Source organism: Mirounga leonina, unplaced genomic scaffold, assembly GCF_011800145.1.
Source record: "Mirounga leonina isolate KUSES-001 unplaced genomic scaffold, KU_Mleo_1.0 Mir_97, whole genome shotgun sequence".
Taxonomy (NCBI): Eukaryota; Metazoa; Chordata; class Mammalia; order Carnivora; family Phocidae; genus Mirounga; species Mirounga leonina.
The window spans coordinates 6,658,444-6,677,601 of record NW_023270889.1 but is presented as its reverse complement, the minus strand read 5'-3'; the positions used below and the strand labels follow the sequence as shown (position 1 = coordinate 6,677,601).

At 37.1% G+C, this 19,158-nt stretch overlaps 1 protein-coding gene across 5 annotated transcripts in view; it reads right to left on the bottom strand.

Annotated features, from left to right (window-relative positions):
* The window catches only part of LOC118006542 (F-box only protein 4), a 441,418-nt gene that overhangs the window by 382,201 nt on the left and 40,059 nt on the right, over positions 1-19,158 (bottom strand). For 3 of the 5 annotated variants that reach the window (XM_034999248.1, XM_034999250.1, XM_034999252.1), the window contains exon 6: positions 13,373-13,503. In XM_034999248.1, the coding sequence (XP_034855139.1) occupies positions 13,373-13,503 (131 nt within the window). Of the gene's footprint in view, positions 1-13,347; positions 13,504-19,158 lie in introns of all 5 variants that reach the window. The other 2 variants (XM_034999253.1, XM_034999254.1) reach the window with 1 other exon arrangement.

The following is a 19,158-nucleotide window of genomic DNA, read 5'->3' as shown; positions in this document are numbered from 1 at the left end:
CCCTCTCCTCCATTCCACACACGTCCCCCCAAATGCAAGCATTCTTATAGTCAATAGCCTTTTTTTTTTTTGCTCTTAGTCAAAAATGTAGTAAACTTGCTTTGGGTGGTTATGCCAAACAGTGGAGCCAAGAGGTAAGAGAAATAGATATAGGACAAGACATAGGACAAGAAAATCATCTCAAATTAAATGAGGGCTTTTCAACAACATGAATATGCTCTAAAATCCTCTCTAAACTATCTTAAAGATTAGGGACTGCTCTCATCCCACCTTATATAATGTTTTCTGAATTTCCAAAAATGTTCAGTGTCAAAAATTCTAACTACCATAACTGATTGCTGAGTTTGAAATGTATGTTATGAATCAATTGTGCAGAATTTACTCTTAAAGGAAAAAGACAGAATCAGAAATTTTAAATAGAATATTTGAAATTTAGTTGTGTGGGATATAGGGAACAAAAAGAGTTTCACCTTTTGAACTAAGAATCAGGTGGCAACATATTTCTTTTTTTAAAAAAAGATTTATTTATTTTTAGAGAGAGAGAGAAAGGAGCAGTAGAGGGAGAGGGAGAGAATCTCAAGCAGACTCTCCACTGTGCTTGGAGCTGATGTGGGGCTTGATCTCAGACCCTGAGATCATGACCTGAGCCAAAATAGACCGTTAACAGACTGAGCCACCCAGGCACCCCTACTTTTCTTATTTATAGTTTAACAGTTGGACTTTTCCTGTAAACTAGGGGGCAGCTGATGGCCTATTTCATCTAACTCTTATTATACCAAGTTAGCAAAAGGCTCTGTTTTCCCTTTTGGACAAATAAGTTAATAATAACAAAAACAGTAATAGCTAAGTTTTATTGAAAGCTTACTATTTGATCTCTTTACTTGAATCAATTAAGTTCTCTCCATGAGCTTATGAAGAATACACAAGTATTATCCACTTAGCCAAAGAAGCTAAGTCTCAAAGGAGTCAGGTAACTCTCCCAAGTTAGTAAGCAGAAAAGAATTATAACCCCGGTTGACTTCTTCAAAAGCACTCTTAACCTCTCATCTGCATAGTCCATAACATTAATACTATATCCTTGCACTATTCATCAAACCTGAAATTTTTCTCTTGTCACTCTTTAAATTTTATTTTAAATATGTATCATTGCTTAGTAATTGTAAAAATTCTAGTAAATAAATTTAAGAATAGTTTCTGATGTTGCTGCTTTTCTATTACTAGGTTTGCTTGCATTTCTCTCCCTATACTATTTCTTTCAATGTTGCATCAATCATCATTATTGGTAACATCCATAAAGATTTACTCCTACTGTCTGAAAACATTCATTTAGCAAATATAATGTTCTAGGCCCTGTTGGATGAGTCAATAAATAAATAAATAATTGGAGTTCTACTAGATTGTGAAGGGAATTACCTATCTTGCTAAACTGTCTCCTTGAAGGTGATGGGAGACATTTAGATTATGTAGTAAGGTAGTGTCATATTCTGATTTGATGATTAAAAAAAAATCACAACAGTGTAAGTTTGAAAAAGAGTGAAACTGGATGCAGGGAAATCAGTTAAGGGCATTTTGCTGCCTAATCTAGGCAAAAAATAATGGTAACAGGAATTGAAAAGTAGGGTAGATAGAAAATCTATTGAAGAGATAATCAGACTGAAGCCACATATTGATAGTACAGAGGAAAGACGCAAAATACATCTCAAGAACAGAAATCCTTCCATACAGCCTAGGATCACAACACAGGCAGGAACATATCACCACTTGAGGTTTTCATGCTTGGGAAGAAAGCTGGCTTTTAGGAAAGAGAAAGTGAGTGTAATCACCCAGAGCTAATTTTTCCTACCATGAACTGAGATTTAGCAGATCTGAAGATAAAAGTGAAAGTAAGTGCCACTTGTCATCGTCCTACTTGCACTTCGACCTAGGAATATGGTTTCACTTATTTTCATATCCCTCTGGTCAAAAGAGGAATGGAAACCTCTGCTCTATAGCAGAGTAAAAACAGAGGAAGAAAAACATGGGGCTAATTTTTTCTCCCTTACAGGAAGCCTCCATGAAATCTCCCTCAGAAAAGATGATCCAAAGGCCAAGAGTAAGTTAGCCTTAGGAGAGTGAGCCCTGATGTCCTTGTAATGAAAGATCAAACACCGTCCAACCACCACAAATGACCACAACCCTACCTGAGCTACCCCCCCCAAATTCTTGCCACATTTAATATTATTCTTTGACCTCTAAAAGATAATTTAAAGAAGTTGAGATGATTTATTTAGCCTGCATAAAAATTAATTTAAAAGGTTCCTCTTTGTGTCTGAATAACATTATCAGATTTTTATTTTCAAATTGTTTCTTCCATTTCTCAAGTAAAATACTTATTAAAACACAAAAATATATCGTGACAACACTGAAGACAAAATTGATGGACAACTTATTGTTAGAATCTATTACAAACCCCATGGATAAAACTGAGAATCACAATGGATGGCAATCTCAATATTTTCTAATTGTTTGTTGTTTATTATCTCTCTCCTGCTAGGCTATATTATGAAAATAATAAATTACATTAACAATGATAGAGAGAAGGAAAGAGAGTTAAGTTATGGGATTTAAGTCATGGGGACTCAAATAATGATATTTAGTTATTGAGCCAGACAATTAGATACAAACTAATTTTTTTAATTTAAATATAATACTAGTAAAATTTTAAAATAGGTCATTTACCATTACAAATACTGGAGAAACATATGACATATTTAAAAAGGCATGAAAAAGAGAAATGTCAAAGAATTAACAAAAGAATCAGAAAATACAATAGAACAGACATATCTATTACAACAGTAAATCTAAATAGCTTAAATTCAGCACCATAAAATTAGTTTAGTAAAGAAAATTAGAAAAATGGCATAAGTAAGTTAAAAAGAAAAATGATGAATGAAGATATATAGAAAAAGTCAATACAAAGAAAGGTGGTGACAATAAAATTGGACAAAGGAAAAATCAGGTAAACATTTAAATTATATAAGGATCATTCTATATTGATAAATATTTCAATTCAAAACAAGATGATGTCTATTATTAAGAATGTTTCCGTAATGGATAATGTTCTCTTATAATAACAAATATGAAAACCAAAATACATTTTAAAAACTGATGGTAGTATTAGAAGTCTGTAATACAGTTCCAGCAAATTTAGTAGGCAAAAACCAAGCTACTGAGAATATTAATTACATATTGATTTATTTCATGTTATATAGACAATACAAGAGTATGTTGCATACTGTATTATGCTTTTTAAAGGAAATACATAATTATAAAATCAATAAATTTGACTACATGAAATATCAAAAACAGAATTAATAGGAAAATTAGAATAATGTTTAGCATAAATAATACAGAAAGGGAATTAATTTTTGTCAAAAATATAAATTATTATGAAAAATACTAGCAATCCAATAGAAAAATGAGCAAAGGACTGATTACTCACAGAAGAAATATAATTTTTTAAAATATAAAGAAATTTTAAGTTTGCTATTGATATATAATTTAAATCAGCAGTGAAACTGGGGGTTGTCTACTGAATTAATCACATTTTTAATTACAAAGCCAAGTGAGAATGTCATAGGCTGAGCAGTTTCATATATTGCTGATTATCATCACTTGACTCACACAGGGAGAGTTAGTAGCTGGTTATGAGTGAGCACCAAGGCAGCTATTTTTAGATCTTTAAAACACAGACTTTCTGGCTAACCTATATCAATCATATGAGTCATATTCTCTTGGTAACAAAACATGCAAAAGCTGCTCTTTAACCCTCCCAGATCCTTTCACCCCAATAAGTCTGCTCTAAGCCCCAAAGTTTTGTTTTGTTTTGTTTTTGTTTTGTTTGTTTTGTTTCCTTGTTTTGTTTTTTATTTAGACTGATTCAGGTACAGTTGATACAAATTGTATATGGGGGCCCCTGGTTGTATAAAGTCTGTATTACAGACTTTAGTTTAAAATCTAATTTGTCTGATATAAGAATTGCTACCCCAGCTTTCCTTTGAGGTCCGCTGGCATGGAAGATGGATCTCCATCCTTTCACTTTCAGTCTGGATGTATCTTTAGGTTCAAAATGAGTCTCTTGTAGACAGCACATAGATGGGTCCTGTCTTTTTATCCAATCTGCAACCCTGTGCCGTTTTATGGAAGCATTTAGGTCATTCATGTTGAGAGTGATTATTGAAAGATAGGAATTTATTGTCATCATGTTGCCTGTGAAGACCTTGTTTTTTGTTTTTTGTTTTTTTTTAAAGATTTTATTTATTTACTTGACAGAGAGAGACACAGCGAGAGAGGGAACACAAGCAGGGGGAGTGGGAGAGGGAGAAGTAGGCTTGCCGCTGAGCAGAGAGCCCGATGCGGGGCTCGATCCCAGGACCCTGGGATCATGACCTGAGCTGAAGGCAGACGCTTAACGACTGAGCCACCCAGGCACCCCTGTGAAGACCTTGTTTTTATAGATTGTCCCTGTAAGTTTCTTTTCTGTATCACTCTTGGGGTTTTTATAGAAACCCCCTTAATATTTCTTGCAGGCCGGTTTAGTGGTCACATATTCTTTCAGTTTCTGCCAGTCTTGGAAGCTCTGCATCTCTCCATCCATTCTAAATGAAAGCCTTGCCAGATAAAGTATTCTTGGCTGCATGTTCTTCTCATTTAGTACCCTCAATATGTCTTGCCAGGCCTTTCTGGTTTGCCAGGTCTCTGTGGATATGTCTGATGTTATTCTGATGTTCCTCCCTCTGTACGTAAGGAATCTCTTCCCCCTAACTGCCCTTAAGATGGTTTCCTTGGTTCTAAGATTTGCGAGTTTTACTATTACATGCCAGGGTGTTGGCCTGTTTTCCTTGATTTGAGAGGGGTCCTCTCTGCCTCTAGGACACGAAGGCTTGTTTCATTCCCCAGATTAGGGAAGTTCTCAACTACAATTTGCTCAAATATATCTTCTAGTCCTCTCTCTCCACCCCCTCAGGGATTCCAATAATTCTGACATTGGAATGTTTCATGGTGTCACTTACTTCTCTGATTCTATTTTCATGGATTCTGAGTTGTTTTTCCCTGGCCTCCTCTTTTCCCTTTTTATCTATTCAATGGTCTTTCAGGTCACTAATTCGTTCTTCTGCCTTGCTTAACCCTAGCTGTTAGATTATCTAGATTAGATTGGATCTCATTGATAGCATTTTTAAGTTCTGCTAATTCAGCTTTCATTTCTGCCCTTAGAGACTCTATGTTGCCATTAATTGATTTCTCCATTCTTGCTATTGTCTTCAACAATTGCCTGAATTCCATTTCCAACATCTTGGTTATATCTGAATCCATTTGTAAATCTATGGCATAAGTCATAATCTGAGTCTTCCTATTTTGGGGGTTCCTCCTCCTAGTCATTCTGTTGAGGGGTGGTTGAGGGAATATATAGAGTCCGAATTATTGACCACAACCCAAGCAAGATGCACCTGTTTTCTAGAGACCTTAGGGTTGCTGGCCTCTTGTTCTCCCAGCCTGTCTCCTGGGGGAGGGGCCTGCTGCACTGATAGTCAGTTTGGACAGAGTTGCCCTGCCCCCTGTGGCGGGGGATGGGTTCAGCGAAAAATGTTTTTTGGGGGCTTTTGTTCTCTGGCAGCTTCCCCTGGAGGCTTTCCACGTCTCTTCTGAGAGTCAGAGCAGAAGAGATCATTTCCAATCCTCTGCCTCAGAGCAGAGAGATCGAAATCTGTTCTTCAGTGAGCTCTCCAGGCCACACTATCTCTGTTTCTGTCTGTGCTATTATAAACTGCAGTGTTCTGGGTTGTACGCCCCTCAGCAGTGCTTGCAGTCCTCACCTCCAGGTCGGGCCCATCTCTGCTCTTTGTGCTTCTAAAACTGCCAGCCGTCCCCAGTTTGCACATGCAGCCCCGCTCCGGGTTTCCATCCGGGGGCTGCCCTAAAGTCCTTTCCCTGCCGCTACTGGTCTATGAGTCTGTGCCCCGTCCCCAGCGCGGGAGGCTATCACTCACCGGTGGTGTAGGATCCCCATTGCTCGGCTCCCTCCCCCTTCCGTTTATCCTCCAATATCTGCCCTCGGAATCACATCTCCCCACTTCGTACCTCGAAACCAACCTCCTGCGATATTCTGTTTGTAGAGATCCAGATCTGTCTTCTTACATCTCAGGCTGATTTTGTGGGTGTTCAGAGTGGTCTGGTAGATATCCAGCTCAGTTCTGGGGGCCGGTTGGAATAGGGTCCCCTAATCCTCCGCCATCTTTTCCCCCACACTCAATACTCTCACAGGCCTCTCCCAGCCCACTTAGCTCCACAGGAACCAACCTAGCAACCATGCTCCGCCCATTATGTTTTTCTATTTCTTTGTGTCTTCCTCAATTTCTTTCATGAGTGTTCTATAGTTTTCTGAGTACAGATTCTTTGCCTCTTTGGTTAGGTTTATTCCTAGGTATCTTATGGTTTTGGGTGCAATTGTAAATGGGATTGAATCCTTAATTTCTCTTTCTTCTGTCTCATTGTTAGTGTATAGAAATGGTACTGACTTCTGTGCATTGATTTTATATCCTGTCACTTTGCTGAATTCCTGTATGAGTTCCAGCAATTTTAGGGTGGAGTCTTTTGGGTTTTCCACATAGAGTATCATTTCATCTGCGAAGAGTGAGAGTTTGACTTCTTTGCCAATTCAGATGCCTTTTATTTCTTTTTGCTGAGGCTAGAACTTCTAGTACTATGTTGAAAAGCAGTGGTAAGAGTGGACATCCCTGCTATGTTCCTGACCTTAGGGGAAAAGCTCTCAGTTTTTCCCCACTGAGAATGATATTCGCCACAGGCTTTTCATATACGGCTTTTATGATACTGAGGTATGCTCCCTCTATCCCTACACTGTGAAGAGTTTTAATCAAGAAAGAATGCTGTACTTTGTCAAATGCTTTTTCTGCATCTATCGAGAGGATCATATGGTTGTACTGTATTACACTGATTGATCTGTGAATGTTGAACCATGCTTGCAGCCCAGGAATAAATCCCACTTGATTATGGTGAATAATCTTTTTAATGTACTTTTGGATCTTATTGGGTAGTATCTTGGTGAGAATTTTTGCATCCAGTTCATCAGAGATATTGGTCCATAATTCTCCTTTTTGGTGGGGTCTTTGGTTTTGGGATCAAGGTAATGCTGGCCTCATAGAACGAGTTGGGAAGTTTTCCTTCCATTTATATTTTTTTGAAGTAGCTTCAGATGAATAGGTATTAATTCTTCTTTAAATGTTTGGTAGAATTCCCCTAGAAAGCCATCAGGATCTGAGCTTTTATTTGTTGGGAGATTTTTGATTACTGCTTCAATTTCCTTGCTGGTTATGGGTCTGTTCAGGTTTTTTTCTTCCTGTTTCACTTTTGGTAGTTTATACATCCCTAGGGATGTATTTCTTCCTGTTTCACTTTTGGTAGTTTATACCTCCCTAGGGATGCATCCATTTCTTCCAGATTGCCTAATTTGTTGGCATATAGTTGCTCATAATATGTTCTCATAATTATATCTCTTTGATGTTGGTTGTGATCTCTCCTCTTTCATTCATGATTTTATTTATTTGGGTCCTTTCTTTTTTCTTTTTGATAAGTCTGACCAGGGAGACTGGCCAGTTATTAATCGAATTAATTAATAATTAATCTTATTAATCCTGTCAAAGAACCAGCTCCTAGTTTCATTGATCTGTTCTGTTTTTTGTTTGTTTGTTTGTTTCTATTTCATTGATTTCTGTTCTAATCTTTACTATTTCTCTTTTCCTGCTGGGTTCAGCTTTATTTGCTCTTCTTTTCCCAGCTCCTTTAGATGTAAAATTAGGTATTTGAGGCCTTTCTTGATTCTTGAGAAAGGTTTGTATTGCTTGTATTGCTTTATACTTCCCTCTTAGGACTGTCTTTGCTGCATCCCAAAGGTTTTGAGCAGTTGTGTTTTCATTTTCATTTGTTTCCATCAATTTTTAAATTCTTCTTTAATTTCCTGGTTGACCCATTCATTCTTTAGTAGGATGCTCTTTAGCCTCCTTGTATTTGAGTTATTTCCAAATTTCCTCTTGTGATTGAGTTCCAGTTTCAAAGCACTGTGGTCTGAAAATATGCAGGGAATGATCCCAATCTTTTGGTACTTGTTGAGACCTGATTTGTGACCAAGGATGTGATCTACTCTGGAGAATGTTCCACGTGCACTTGAGAAGAATGTGTATTCTGTTGCTTTAGGATGGAATGCTCTGAATATATCTGTGAAGTCCATCTGGTCCAGTGTGTCATTCAAAGCCCTGGTTTCCTTCTTCTGCTTAGAAGATCTGTCCATTGCAGTGAGTGGGCTGTTAAAGTCCCCTGTGATTACTGTATTATTATTGTTTCTTTAATTTTGTTATTAATTGGTTTACATAATTGGCTGCTCCCATGTTAGGGGCATAAATATTTACAGTTGTTAGATCTTGTTGGATAGACCCTTTATGATATAGTGTCCTTCCTCATCTTTTATTACACTCTTTGGTTTAAAATCTAATTTTTCTGATATAAGGATTGCTACTCTAGCTTTCTTTTGAGGTCCATTAGCATGATAAATTGTTCTCCACCCCCTGACTTTCAATCTGGAAGTGTCTTTGGGTCTAAAATGAGTCTCTTGCAGACAGCATATTGATGGGTCTTGTTTTTTTATCCAATCTGATAGCCTGTGTCTTTTGATTGGGGCATTTAGTCCATTTACATTCAGGGTAACTATTGAAAGATATGAATTTAGTACCATTGTATTACCTGTAAAGTCACTGTTTCTGTTTATTGTCTCTGTTCCTTTCTGGTCTATGTTACTTTTGGGCTTTCTCTTTACTTAAAGGATCCCCTTTAATATTTCTTGCAGAGCTGGTTTAATGATAACAAAATATTTTAGTTTGTTTGCCCTGGAAGCTTTTTATCTCTCCTTCTATTTTGAAATGACATCCTTGCTGGATAAAGTATTCTTGGCTGCATATTTTTCTCACTTAGCACCTGGATGTATAACACCAGTACTTTCTGGTCTGCCAGGTCTTTGTGGATAGGTCTGCTGCCAGTCTGATGTTTCTACCCTTATAGGTTATGTCCCATAACCCCAGCTTGTCCCAAGCTGCTTTCAGGATTTTCTCTTGTCTCTGAGATTTGCAAGTTTCACTTGAGGGTTGACCTATTTTTATTGATTTTGAAGGGGGTTCTCTGTGCCTAGTGGACTTGAATGCCTGTTTCCTTCCCCAGATTAGGAACGTTCTCAGTTATAATTTGCTCCAATATACCTTCAGCCCCTCTCTCTCTTTCTTCTTCTTCTGGGATCCCAATTATTCCAATATTGTTTTGCTTTATGGTATCACTTATCTCTGAAATTTTCCCCCTCGTGATCCAGTAGTTGTTTCTCTCTCTTTTTCTCAGCTTCTTTATTCTCCATCATTTTGTCTTCTATATCTCTAAATTTATTCTAGCAGTTAGAGCCTCCACTATTTATTGCAGCTCATTAATAGGCTTTTTTATTCTACTTGATTAGATGTTAGTTCTTTTATTTCTCCAGAAAGGGATTCTCTAGTGTCTTCTATGCTTTTTTCAAGCCCAGCTAGTATCTTATAATTCTTATTCTGAACTCTAGTTCTGACATCTTATTTATATCCATACTGATTAGGTCATTGGCAGTCAGTACTGCCTCTTGTTCTCTTTTTTGAGGTGAGTTTTTCCATCTTGTCATTCTGTCCAGAGAAGAATAGATGAACAAGAGAACAAAATACTAAAATGGCAACAAGGACTCCAGAGAAATATACACAAATCAAATCAGAAGAGACCTGAAACCAATAAATAAATATATAATATAATATAATCAGACAGGTGAACAGAACAGAGCAATACACAGGATCCTGTGTGTATTCTGGTCTGTTTATTAGGAAACTAGATCCCAAAAATGTGAAGAAAAACTTACATATGTACAAAAATAAAATTGAATACAATGGAAGGATAGGAGGTAACTGGAAAAATGAAAATTAAAAGACGAAAAGAAAATAAGAAGGAATTAGACAGGTGAACAGAACAGAGCAATACACTATACCCTGAGTATTCTGGTAGGTTTGTTAGAAGAAAGTACATCTCAAAATTGTAAAGAAAGAAAAACATGTAGAAAAATAAAATTAAAGACAATGAAAGGATAGAATGTAACTGTAAAGATGAAAATTTAAAGACTTTAATTAAAAAAAGAAGAAGAAAGGGCGCCTGGGTGGCTCAGTTGGTTAAGCGACTGCCTTCGGCTCAGGTCATGATCCTGGAGTCCCTGGATCAAGTCCCGCATCGGGCTCCCTGCTCGGCAGGGAGTCTGCTTTGCCCTCTGACCCTATCCCCTCTCATGTGTTCTCTCTCATTCTCTCTCTCTCAAATAAATAAATAAAATCTTTTAAAAAAAAAGAAGAAAAAAAAAAAGAGAGAGAGAATATGATCAGACAGGTGAAGAGAACAGAGCCATACACTAGATTGTGGGTGTATTTTGGTTTGTTTGTTAGAAGAAATTGCATCCCAAAATTGTAAAGAAAGAAAAACGTGTGTGTGTGTGTGTATATATATATATATATACAAAACTAAAATTAAATACAATGAAAGGATAGAATGTAACTGTAAAATTGAAAATTAAAAAAGATTTTTAAAAAGATTGATAAAATAAGAAATTGGTTGAAAAAGGAAAGAGAAAAAAATTAAAATTGAACAACTGAAGAATCATGAGGAGAAAGCCATGAATTCTATATATTATTTTCACATAGCACTGGAGTTTTGCAGTTCTCTGTGGTCGGTAAACTTGGTCTTAGCAGGATGTTCTTGCTGATCTGCGGAAGGGGCCTGTTGCACTGATTCTCAAGTGTATTTGCCCTGGGCATAACTGCATTGCCCTTGCCAGGGGCCAGGCTAAGTAAGATGCTCCTGATTGCTATATGTGGCTTTTGTTCCCTGAAGGCTTTCTGCACCACTTTAGAGGATAAGAATGAAAATGGTGGCCTCCCACTCTCCAGCCCCAGAGCTGAAAGCTTGGGGCCCCACTCCTCCTCAATGCACTCTCAGGGAAAAGCAGTCAATCACTCCTGTCTCCATCCACACTCCATGCTCACCCAGCCTGTAACCGAGCATTTCTATCTCAGGCACGTGACCCTGTTTTGTGTCTCCAAACCTTGCAAACTCCTGCAGCATGCACTGGCCCTGCTCCCCCCAGGGGAGGAAGAGGGGTCTGGCCATGGTTCTGCAGTTTCCTGGGCCCCTGCTTAGGGAAGGGTCAACCTACCCTACCATGGTTCACGGTATATGGCAACCCCAAGCTGAGAGCCCACTCCTGGGCTCACTGATTGCAGCTGGCTTCCCCGCTCTGATGCCTGGGACCTCTGCCGCACTCAGGCACCCCCAGTCTTCCTGTGCCCCAAGGATCCTGAGACCACACTGTCCCATCTAGGATTCCACCCTGCTTCACCACCTGGGCACCACTCAGGTGCAGGGATGTCCCTCACTGGAGCAGACTTCTAAAAGTTCTGGTTTGTGCTCCATTGCTATATCACTTGCAGATAGCCAGCTTACGGAGGCTCCCTCCTCCCATGGTTTCTTCCCATATATTACCTCAGATTCACTTCTCCACACCACCTACCTTGCAGAAAGTGGTTGCTTTTCTATTTGTAGAGTTGCTACTATTCTTTTCTTAGATCTCTGGTTGAGTTTGCAGGTGTTCAGAATGATCTGATAGCTATCTAGTTGAATTCCTGAGACCAGACTTAACTAACGTCTCCTACTCCTCTATCATCTTGGACTATCCCTCTCTTATCTACATTGTGTCTTTTAAAAATTATTATTACAAAAGCAGCATATGTGCATTGTAGAAAATTAGAAAAACAGAATTAAATCAATCCTTCATCACCAGAGACCACCACTACTAATTATCTTAATTCTATATCTCCAGGTCTTTACACACACACACACACACACACACACACACTCACACACTCACACACATCCCTTTGCAGTTTCACTTCAGTACCTCAGTATAAAATCATATTGTACATATTTTTCCTCAGCCTACTTTTTTAAGTAAATGATCTCTACTTTCTCTTTCAGTACATTTTATCTCCTCTGATATTGAGAGTATTTTCAAAATTCCCCATTTAGTCCCCAAATATTGCACACAGGTGGTTTGTCCATTCAAATATCAAATGTAGGATCATTTGTCTCTGGTTTCTATGTCCCTTAATTTCTCATAATCAACCACAATGTCTTTTTCACAATAGTAATTTTTTAAAGAATCCAGCCCATTTACCTCCCACAGAATATCCCTGAATTTGTCTAATTTCATTGCTATGCTCTCATTTAACTTGTTTGTCTATATTCTACATTTCTTGTAAATTGCACATCATATTAGAGCCTTAATAAATCCAATTTAAATATTGTTGCCTAGAATAATTCATAGGCGATGGTGTGTAACTTCATGTGGCATTATATCAAAAGGCACATATTATTTGATTAACAACCAATAGTGATGCTACAATTGATTGATTCTTATACTAAGTTACTTTGTTTTCCCCTCCACTGAACAGATAAGTTTTCCCCTTGCTATTAAAAAATAACAATAGAGATTTTCTTTTAGCAATTAACCAAGTTTCCCATTAACCACTTACTTAATGATTTTTGACACCAATTAATAATCCTTCCCTTAATCTATAATATCATTCGGGTCTGTGAAATTATTCTTTCCTAATTCTGTATTTTCTTCTATATATTTTCTTTCTTTTTATAACTGGAATTTTTCTGTAAAACAGTCCATTTCCTTAAAAATTGGGATATTTGGTTACCTTCTCTGTGAGGATATAAGGAAGAGAATTCCCAGACACCTGGTGGGAATATTTGTACCATATTTTTGGAATACAATTTGGCATTATCTAGCCAAGTTGAAGATACACATAATCTCTGACCTAGCATTTCCATTTTAGGTATAGCATTTCCCACTTGAGGTATTCTCCACTTAAAATCAGAAATCTGTTTTTATAAATTAGACATTTAAAAAATAAATGCTAATTTAGAGTCTACTTATCAATATTTTAAATAAGAAAACATAACATTTTATATGTCAACTCAGAACCTCAACCAATTTCCTAAAACATAACTAATTCACAGTAAACACCTATACATATGTGACAAGCTGTCATGTTAAGATGTAAAATGACTGAAATGTTCATTAAATGATTAATATGCTCATTTCAAACAATTGCTTTGTATACAGCAACATGCTGTATTAGTCTGGGTTCTCTAAAGAAACACAATCAACTGGATATATGTATGACTTACGATTCATTGTAAGAAGTTGGCTCACATGATTATGGAGACTGAGAAGTCCTGAGATCTGCTGTCCAGACCCAGGAATATGCTGACAACCCAGGAAAGCCAATGGTATAGTTCTAGTCCAAGCCCAAGTCTGAAGACAGGAGAAGACCAATGTTCCACCTAGAAGATAGGCAGAAAAAGCAAATACTCCTTTACTCAGCCTTTTGTCCTATTGAGACCAGCAGTGAGTTAGATGAGGCTCACCCACATTGTAGAGCACAATCTGTTTAATTCACTCTATTCAAATGTTAATCTCATCCAGAAATATCCTCACAGATGCACAAATAATGTTTAACCAAATATCTGGGCATCCACCTCCAGCCAAGTTGACATGTAAAATTAACCATCACAATGCCCTTTGCTGATTCTGACTGCACCTTTCAAAACATTAACACTTAACAATTCTACTTAAACTATAATTCAAGACTTCCCCCACAACACACAACCCCAACACACACACAGAGTTTTCTTGAAAATGTAGTACTGCATTTGTAGTACTGCATTTTCATGCAAAACATCAGCTGACAAGTGTATTACAAAGATACCTATATTCTAAAGTTTGAATATCAAAACACAAGACGTGTTGCACCAGAGAAATAATAAAGTATGCCAGCACCTACCCTAAAAACATGTAAACATATGCACCAGCATAGGTGTGTAAGAATATTTGCAGGAGTTATTTACAGTAACCAAAAACTGCAAACAACCTGAATGTCCACTTATGGTTGCATAAATGAGTTGTGAAATATTCATACAATGAAACAGTATATCACTGAGAAAATGATATAGCCAAATGCTATAGTATGGATGGCATTGCAAACACAATATTGATCAAAAGAAGAAGGATAAAAATAATTCCAATAGGGCACTTGGAGGCGGCCACCGTGCAGATTGGAGTCCGCTCTCTGGAGTACCTCACTCTGCTTCCTCTGCAATCATGTCTGACAAACCCCAAAAGGCTGAGGTTGAGAAATTTGATAAGTTGAAATTAAAGAAGATAGAAAAGCAAGAGAAAAATCCACTGTCTTCAAAAGAAATGACTGAAGAGGAGAAGCAAGCAGGCAAATCATAACGATGTGTGCACCACCAACATGCACTGTATATTCCACAAGTACTGCCTTCTTATTTTACTTATTCTACTTCTTTTAGCTGTTTAACTTTTAAGATGAAAAGAGGTTGGATCAAGTTTAAATGACTGCTGCCCTTTTCTCCTCAAAGAATCAGAACTACCAACAATAAATGCCGAGCCTGCCTCCCATTTGCCTGGCTGGCTGGCAGGGAAGGAAAAGAACTTGCATGTTGGTGAAGGAAGAAGCTGGGGGGTTCGACAGTGAAATCTAGAGTAAAAACCAAGTTGGTCCAAGGTATCCTGAAAACTGTAAAATGCAGTTTAATCAGAGTGCCATTTTTTTGTTCAAAGATTTTAATTATTGGAATGCACAATTTTTAATATGCAAATTAAAAGTTTAAAATAAGAAAAAAAATTCCAACAGTATGATTCCATTCATATTAAATTCAAAACAGGCAAAATCAGACCATTGTTTAAGGATGTATATATAGGTTGTATAAGCATAAAGAGAAAGGTATGATTATCACAAAGCCAGAACAGTAGATACCTCCAGGGTGGAGGGATAGGATTATAATTGGGGAGGAAGCCAAAAACTAAGTGGGTGTGCTTGGAAGCTGCCAAAGTTCTATTTTTTGACTTGGGTTACACTACCATTTGTTTTATTTTGTTATTGTACATTAAACAGTACAAATATATTTTATAGACCCGTCTATAAATAAATGTATATTTTATAATAAAAAAGGAAAAGAAATGAAAGGAAGAAGTTAGGTTAGGCATTAATGTAGAAGACATGACTGCAGGATGCTGTTGAAGGGCACCGACCTCTTCTTGCTGTATCTGAGCAAATGTCAACACATATATAATTGAACTACAGGAGAAAAAAAGATAACTAAAATAAGTCAGGAGCAAAAGCATTTGCAAAGGAGCTTACACTTAGAAAATGCTCAAAAATAGGGGCACCTGGGTGGCTCAGTCTTTAAGCATCTGCCTTTGGCCCAGGTCATGGTCCTGGAGACCTGGGATCAAGCCCCGCATCAGGCTCCCTGCTCAGTAGGAAGCCTGCTTCTTCCTCTCCTGCTCCCACTCCCCACTGCTTGTTCTCTCTCTCTCTCTCACTCTCTCTCAAATTAATTAATTAATTAGTTAAAATGCTCAAAAATAATACATTTTTTGGACTGGAAACTAATAGATGAAAAATCTTGCATAAGAATAAAAATCTTAGAAAAACAGTGTAGAAGAAGAAAAAAGTGAACACCTTACCGGGGACATAATAGGCATTCATAAAATCATAAAATGTAAAAATGCTGTGAACATGGTTTTGTGCAATAAATCCTGCAATTTTCATAACATGAAGATGCCAATGAACTTCAAAAGAAGTCATTTTCTTTTTTTTAATTTAATTTAATTTTATTATGTTATGTTAGTCACCATACAGTACACCATTAGTTTTTGATGTAGTGTTTCATGATTCATTGTAGAAGTCATTTTCAACAATTAAAAGAAACTGTATTTTACACAGAAGTCAGTAAATTTACAAGTCATTATTATTACATGTCCTTAAATTTTGGTATGTGACAGGAAAAAAAATCAAATAAGCACTTAGAATATTCAGCCTCAAAGTAAGTGTTTCATAATTTCATAACTGTTTACAATTCAACAAATAAAATCCCATAAATGTTTCTCAACAGTTTGACAAGGCTCTGCCACTTGAGGCAAAAGTTCAGAAGCATTCCCCTAGCAACCTGTTATTTCCCGTAGAGTGCTGCCCTCTGCTGGGAACTGTGGCCACATCTGATCCCATAAATGAGTACTTTCCTGTGGTACTCCATTTCCACTTTTGTTTTCATGAATGAAGTGTATCTATCTTCCCCTTGAAACACTTCATTGAAATTAGTTGTAAACAAACTAAAAATGTGTTATGATATGTTTTCAAGTAAACCTAAAATTAACCTATTTTTGTATTTAAAAAGAAAACCATAAAATTGTAAGCTATATGTTATCTATTGAATTGCATTATTCAGAGTATAAGAAGAACTAAAGTTTGAAATATTTCAAAGTAATTTTAAAAACAGGTTCAAGGCTAGATATATGAGCAATAAAAGTGAATTTAAAAATTACATGTTCCTCAATTCTTGGTTTAAATTAATATTCTATAATTAAGCAGCCATCATTAGAAACAGTTTTCATATTTCAATGATGCTGTTATCACTCAAAACCAATTTTGAACTACTTGTATAAAACTGTCTTCAAAGTTGTTTTTAAAAGAGACATAAGAAAGTCTAATTATTTTATAATTACATTGTTTTTACTAAACCATTGCTAAATTTCATTATTAGCATTATTTACAAACTTAATTTTTTTTAAGGATTTTATTTATTTATTCATGAGAGACAGAGAGAGAGAGGCAGAAGGAGAAGCAAGCTCCCAGGGAGCAGGGAGCCCGATGTGGGACTCGATCCCAGGACCCTGGGATCATGACCTGAGCCAAAGGCAGGCGCTTAACCATCTGAGCCACCCAGGCGCCCCCAAACTTAATTTTTAATGTCATTTTTAGTTTAGAGCAGCTATGATTTTTAGAGATAAAGGTTTTCTATCACTGAGCATATTCAAAGGACTATGATGAATGATTTTAAGAAATTCTGAAAGAGGAATAACAATAACTTTTGCCAAAACTATTTATATATATATGAAGGGAAAATAATCACGTATATGTAAATGCCAGGTGTCAGCTTCTGCTTAGAATGTAGAAAATTACAAAAGAATGCCATTCCTATCTTAACAATAACAAGCCAGATAACCAATGAAATCATAGTTTATTAAAAATTCATCAGAGAGTTAAATACGGGGGGAAAATATCTAATGAATAAAATCTAGAAAGTTACAAACCTCTCTACAGTGAAGAGACCCAACAGTTTCTTTCATCCTTGGTGAAGCAGTGGAAAAGGAGAAAGCTGTCAGAGAAATAGTTAAGAAGAAAACTGCTGAACTTCTAAAAAAACTTTTGTGGACCAAGTGTGGGCTGTCATGTTGGTTGAGAATCCTCAGGACATAGAGCATGCCCACCTACCAACATTTTCTCATGGGCCTACAGAGTGGTCATGAGAAATACTGGGGCTAGGCTAAGAATTAAGAGAAACTTTCAAACACTAGGGCTTTACAGTGATACAAGGCAGCAGGCACCTAACTTCAGTGGAAGAGGGGCAGGAATGCTGAGAGAGATCTGCTCCTCCGAGGTACAGTGTATAGGACCTCATGAACACTGAGGGCAGGAAAGGAGAACTGGGACAAGTTCTATAAGTTCTCCCGGCCCAACACTGAGTAAGAGGCAGTAATAACCTATATTTGGAGAGGGGCAGGAAAGCTGAAAGGGACTCTCCTCTGAAGTGTAAGCATAAGGGGTTTATTGCAGTCTGGAGGCAGCAAAGGAGAAATGAACTGAACTCCTTAGGTACTTGGGGTCTTCAGTGAGTACATGCAGTGACTGATTTGGGCTGGGGTAGAAGCAAGAATGCTGAGACACATCCTTCTGAGATGCAGACAACCAGGATCTGTGGAAGGCAGATGGGCTCATTACCATACCGCATGAATCAGTGAATTTGGATTGAAAACTGAAATTGAAATTACCCAATTTAAAACACAAAGAGAAAACATTTTTAAAAGAAGGGTGATAAGAACATCCAATAACTGTGAAACAATATCAAATAGGCTAACATTTGTGTATCTGGAGTCCCACAACAAAACAACAACAAAAGCAGAGAAGTAATATCAGAAGAGGTAATGAGTGACAATTTTCCAAAATTGATGGAGGATGTCAGCATATGCACCTGAGAAGTTCAGAGAAACCCAAGAAAAGTAAATACAAAGAAAACCACACCTAGGCTTATCATAATCATACTGCTGAAATCTAAAGAAGATAAACCCCAAAATCAGAGGAAGAAAGGAAATATTGCATACAATGAACAATGATGAGAGTGATGGCTGACCTCTTAATAGAAATAAAAATGAAGGGGGTGAGCAATGGAATGGCATCTTAAAGTTCTTAGAGAAAAAAGAAAAACTGTTAATCTAGAATTGTATGTCCAGGAAAAATGTTCTTTAAAAATGAAGTCAAGGGGCGCCTTGGTGACTCAGTCGTTAAGCATCTGCCTTCGGCTCAGGTCATGATCCCAGGGTCCTGGGATCAAGCCCCACATCGGGCTCCTTGCTTAGCGGGAAGCCTGCTTCTCCCTCTCCCACTCCCCCTGCTTGTGTTCCCTCTCTCTGTGTGTCTCTTTGTTGAGTAAATAAAAAATAAAAATGAAGTCAAAATAAACACACTTGGAAGCAGGCAAAAACTGAAAGGATTCATCTTACCTCCCATAGACCTGCACTGCAAGAAGTATTAAACACTAATGCTCTATGGGGCTTTTTCAGTAATTTTTCTGTGTTTCATTTGCATAGTTTCAATCGCTGTGTCTTCAAGTTCAGTAATCACTTCTGCAATGTCTAATCTATCATGAATCCCACCTATTATATTTTTCATTTCACACGCTGTAGATTTCATCCCTGGAAGTCCAATTTAGGCTTTTTAACAATTTTTTTGTCTTTACTTAACATGCACAATATTTATTCCAGCTTATTGAAATAGGGGGTGTAATTATAGTAATTGTTTACTGTCCTGGTTTACTAATTCTGTCCTCTGTGCCAAATCTGGGTTGGTTTAATAG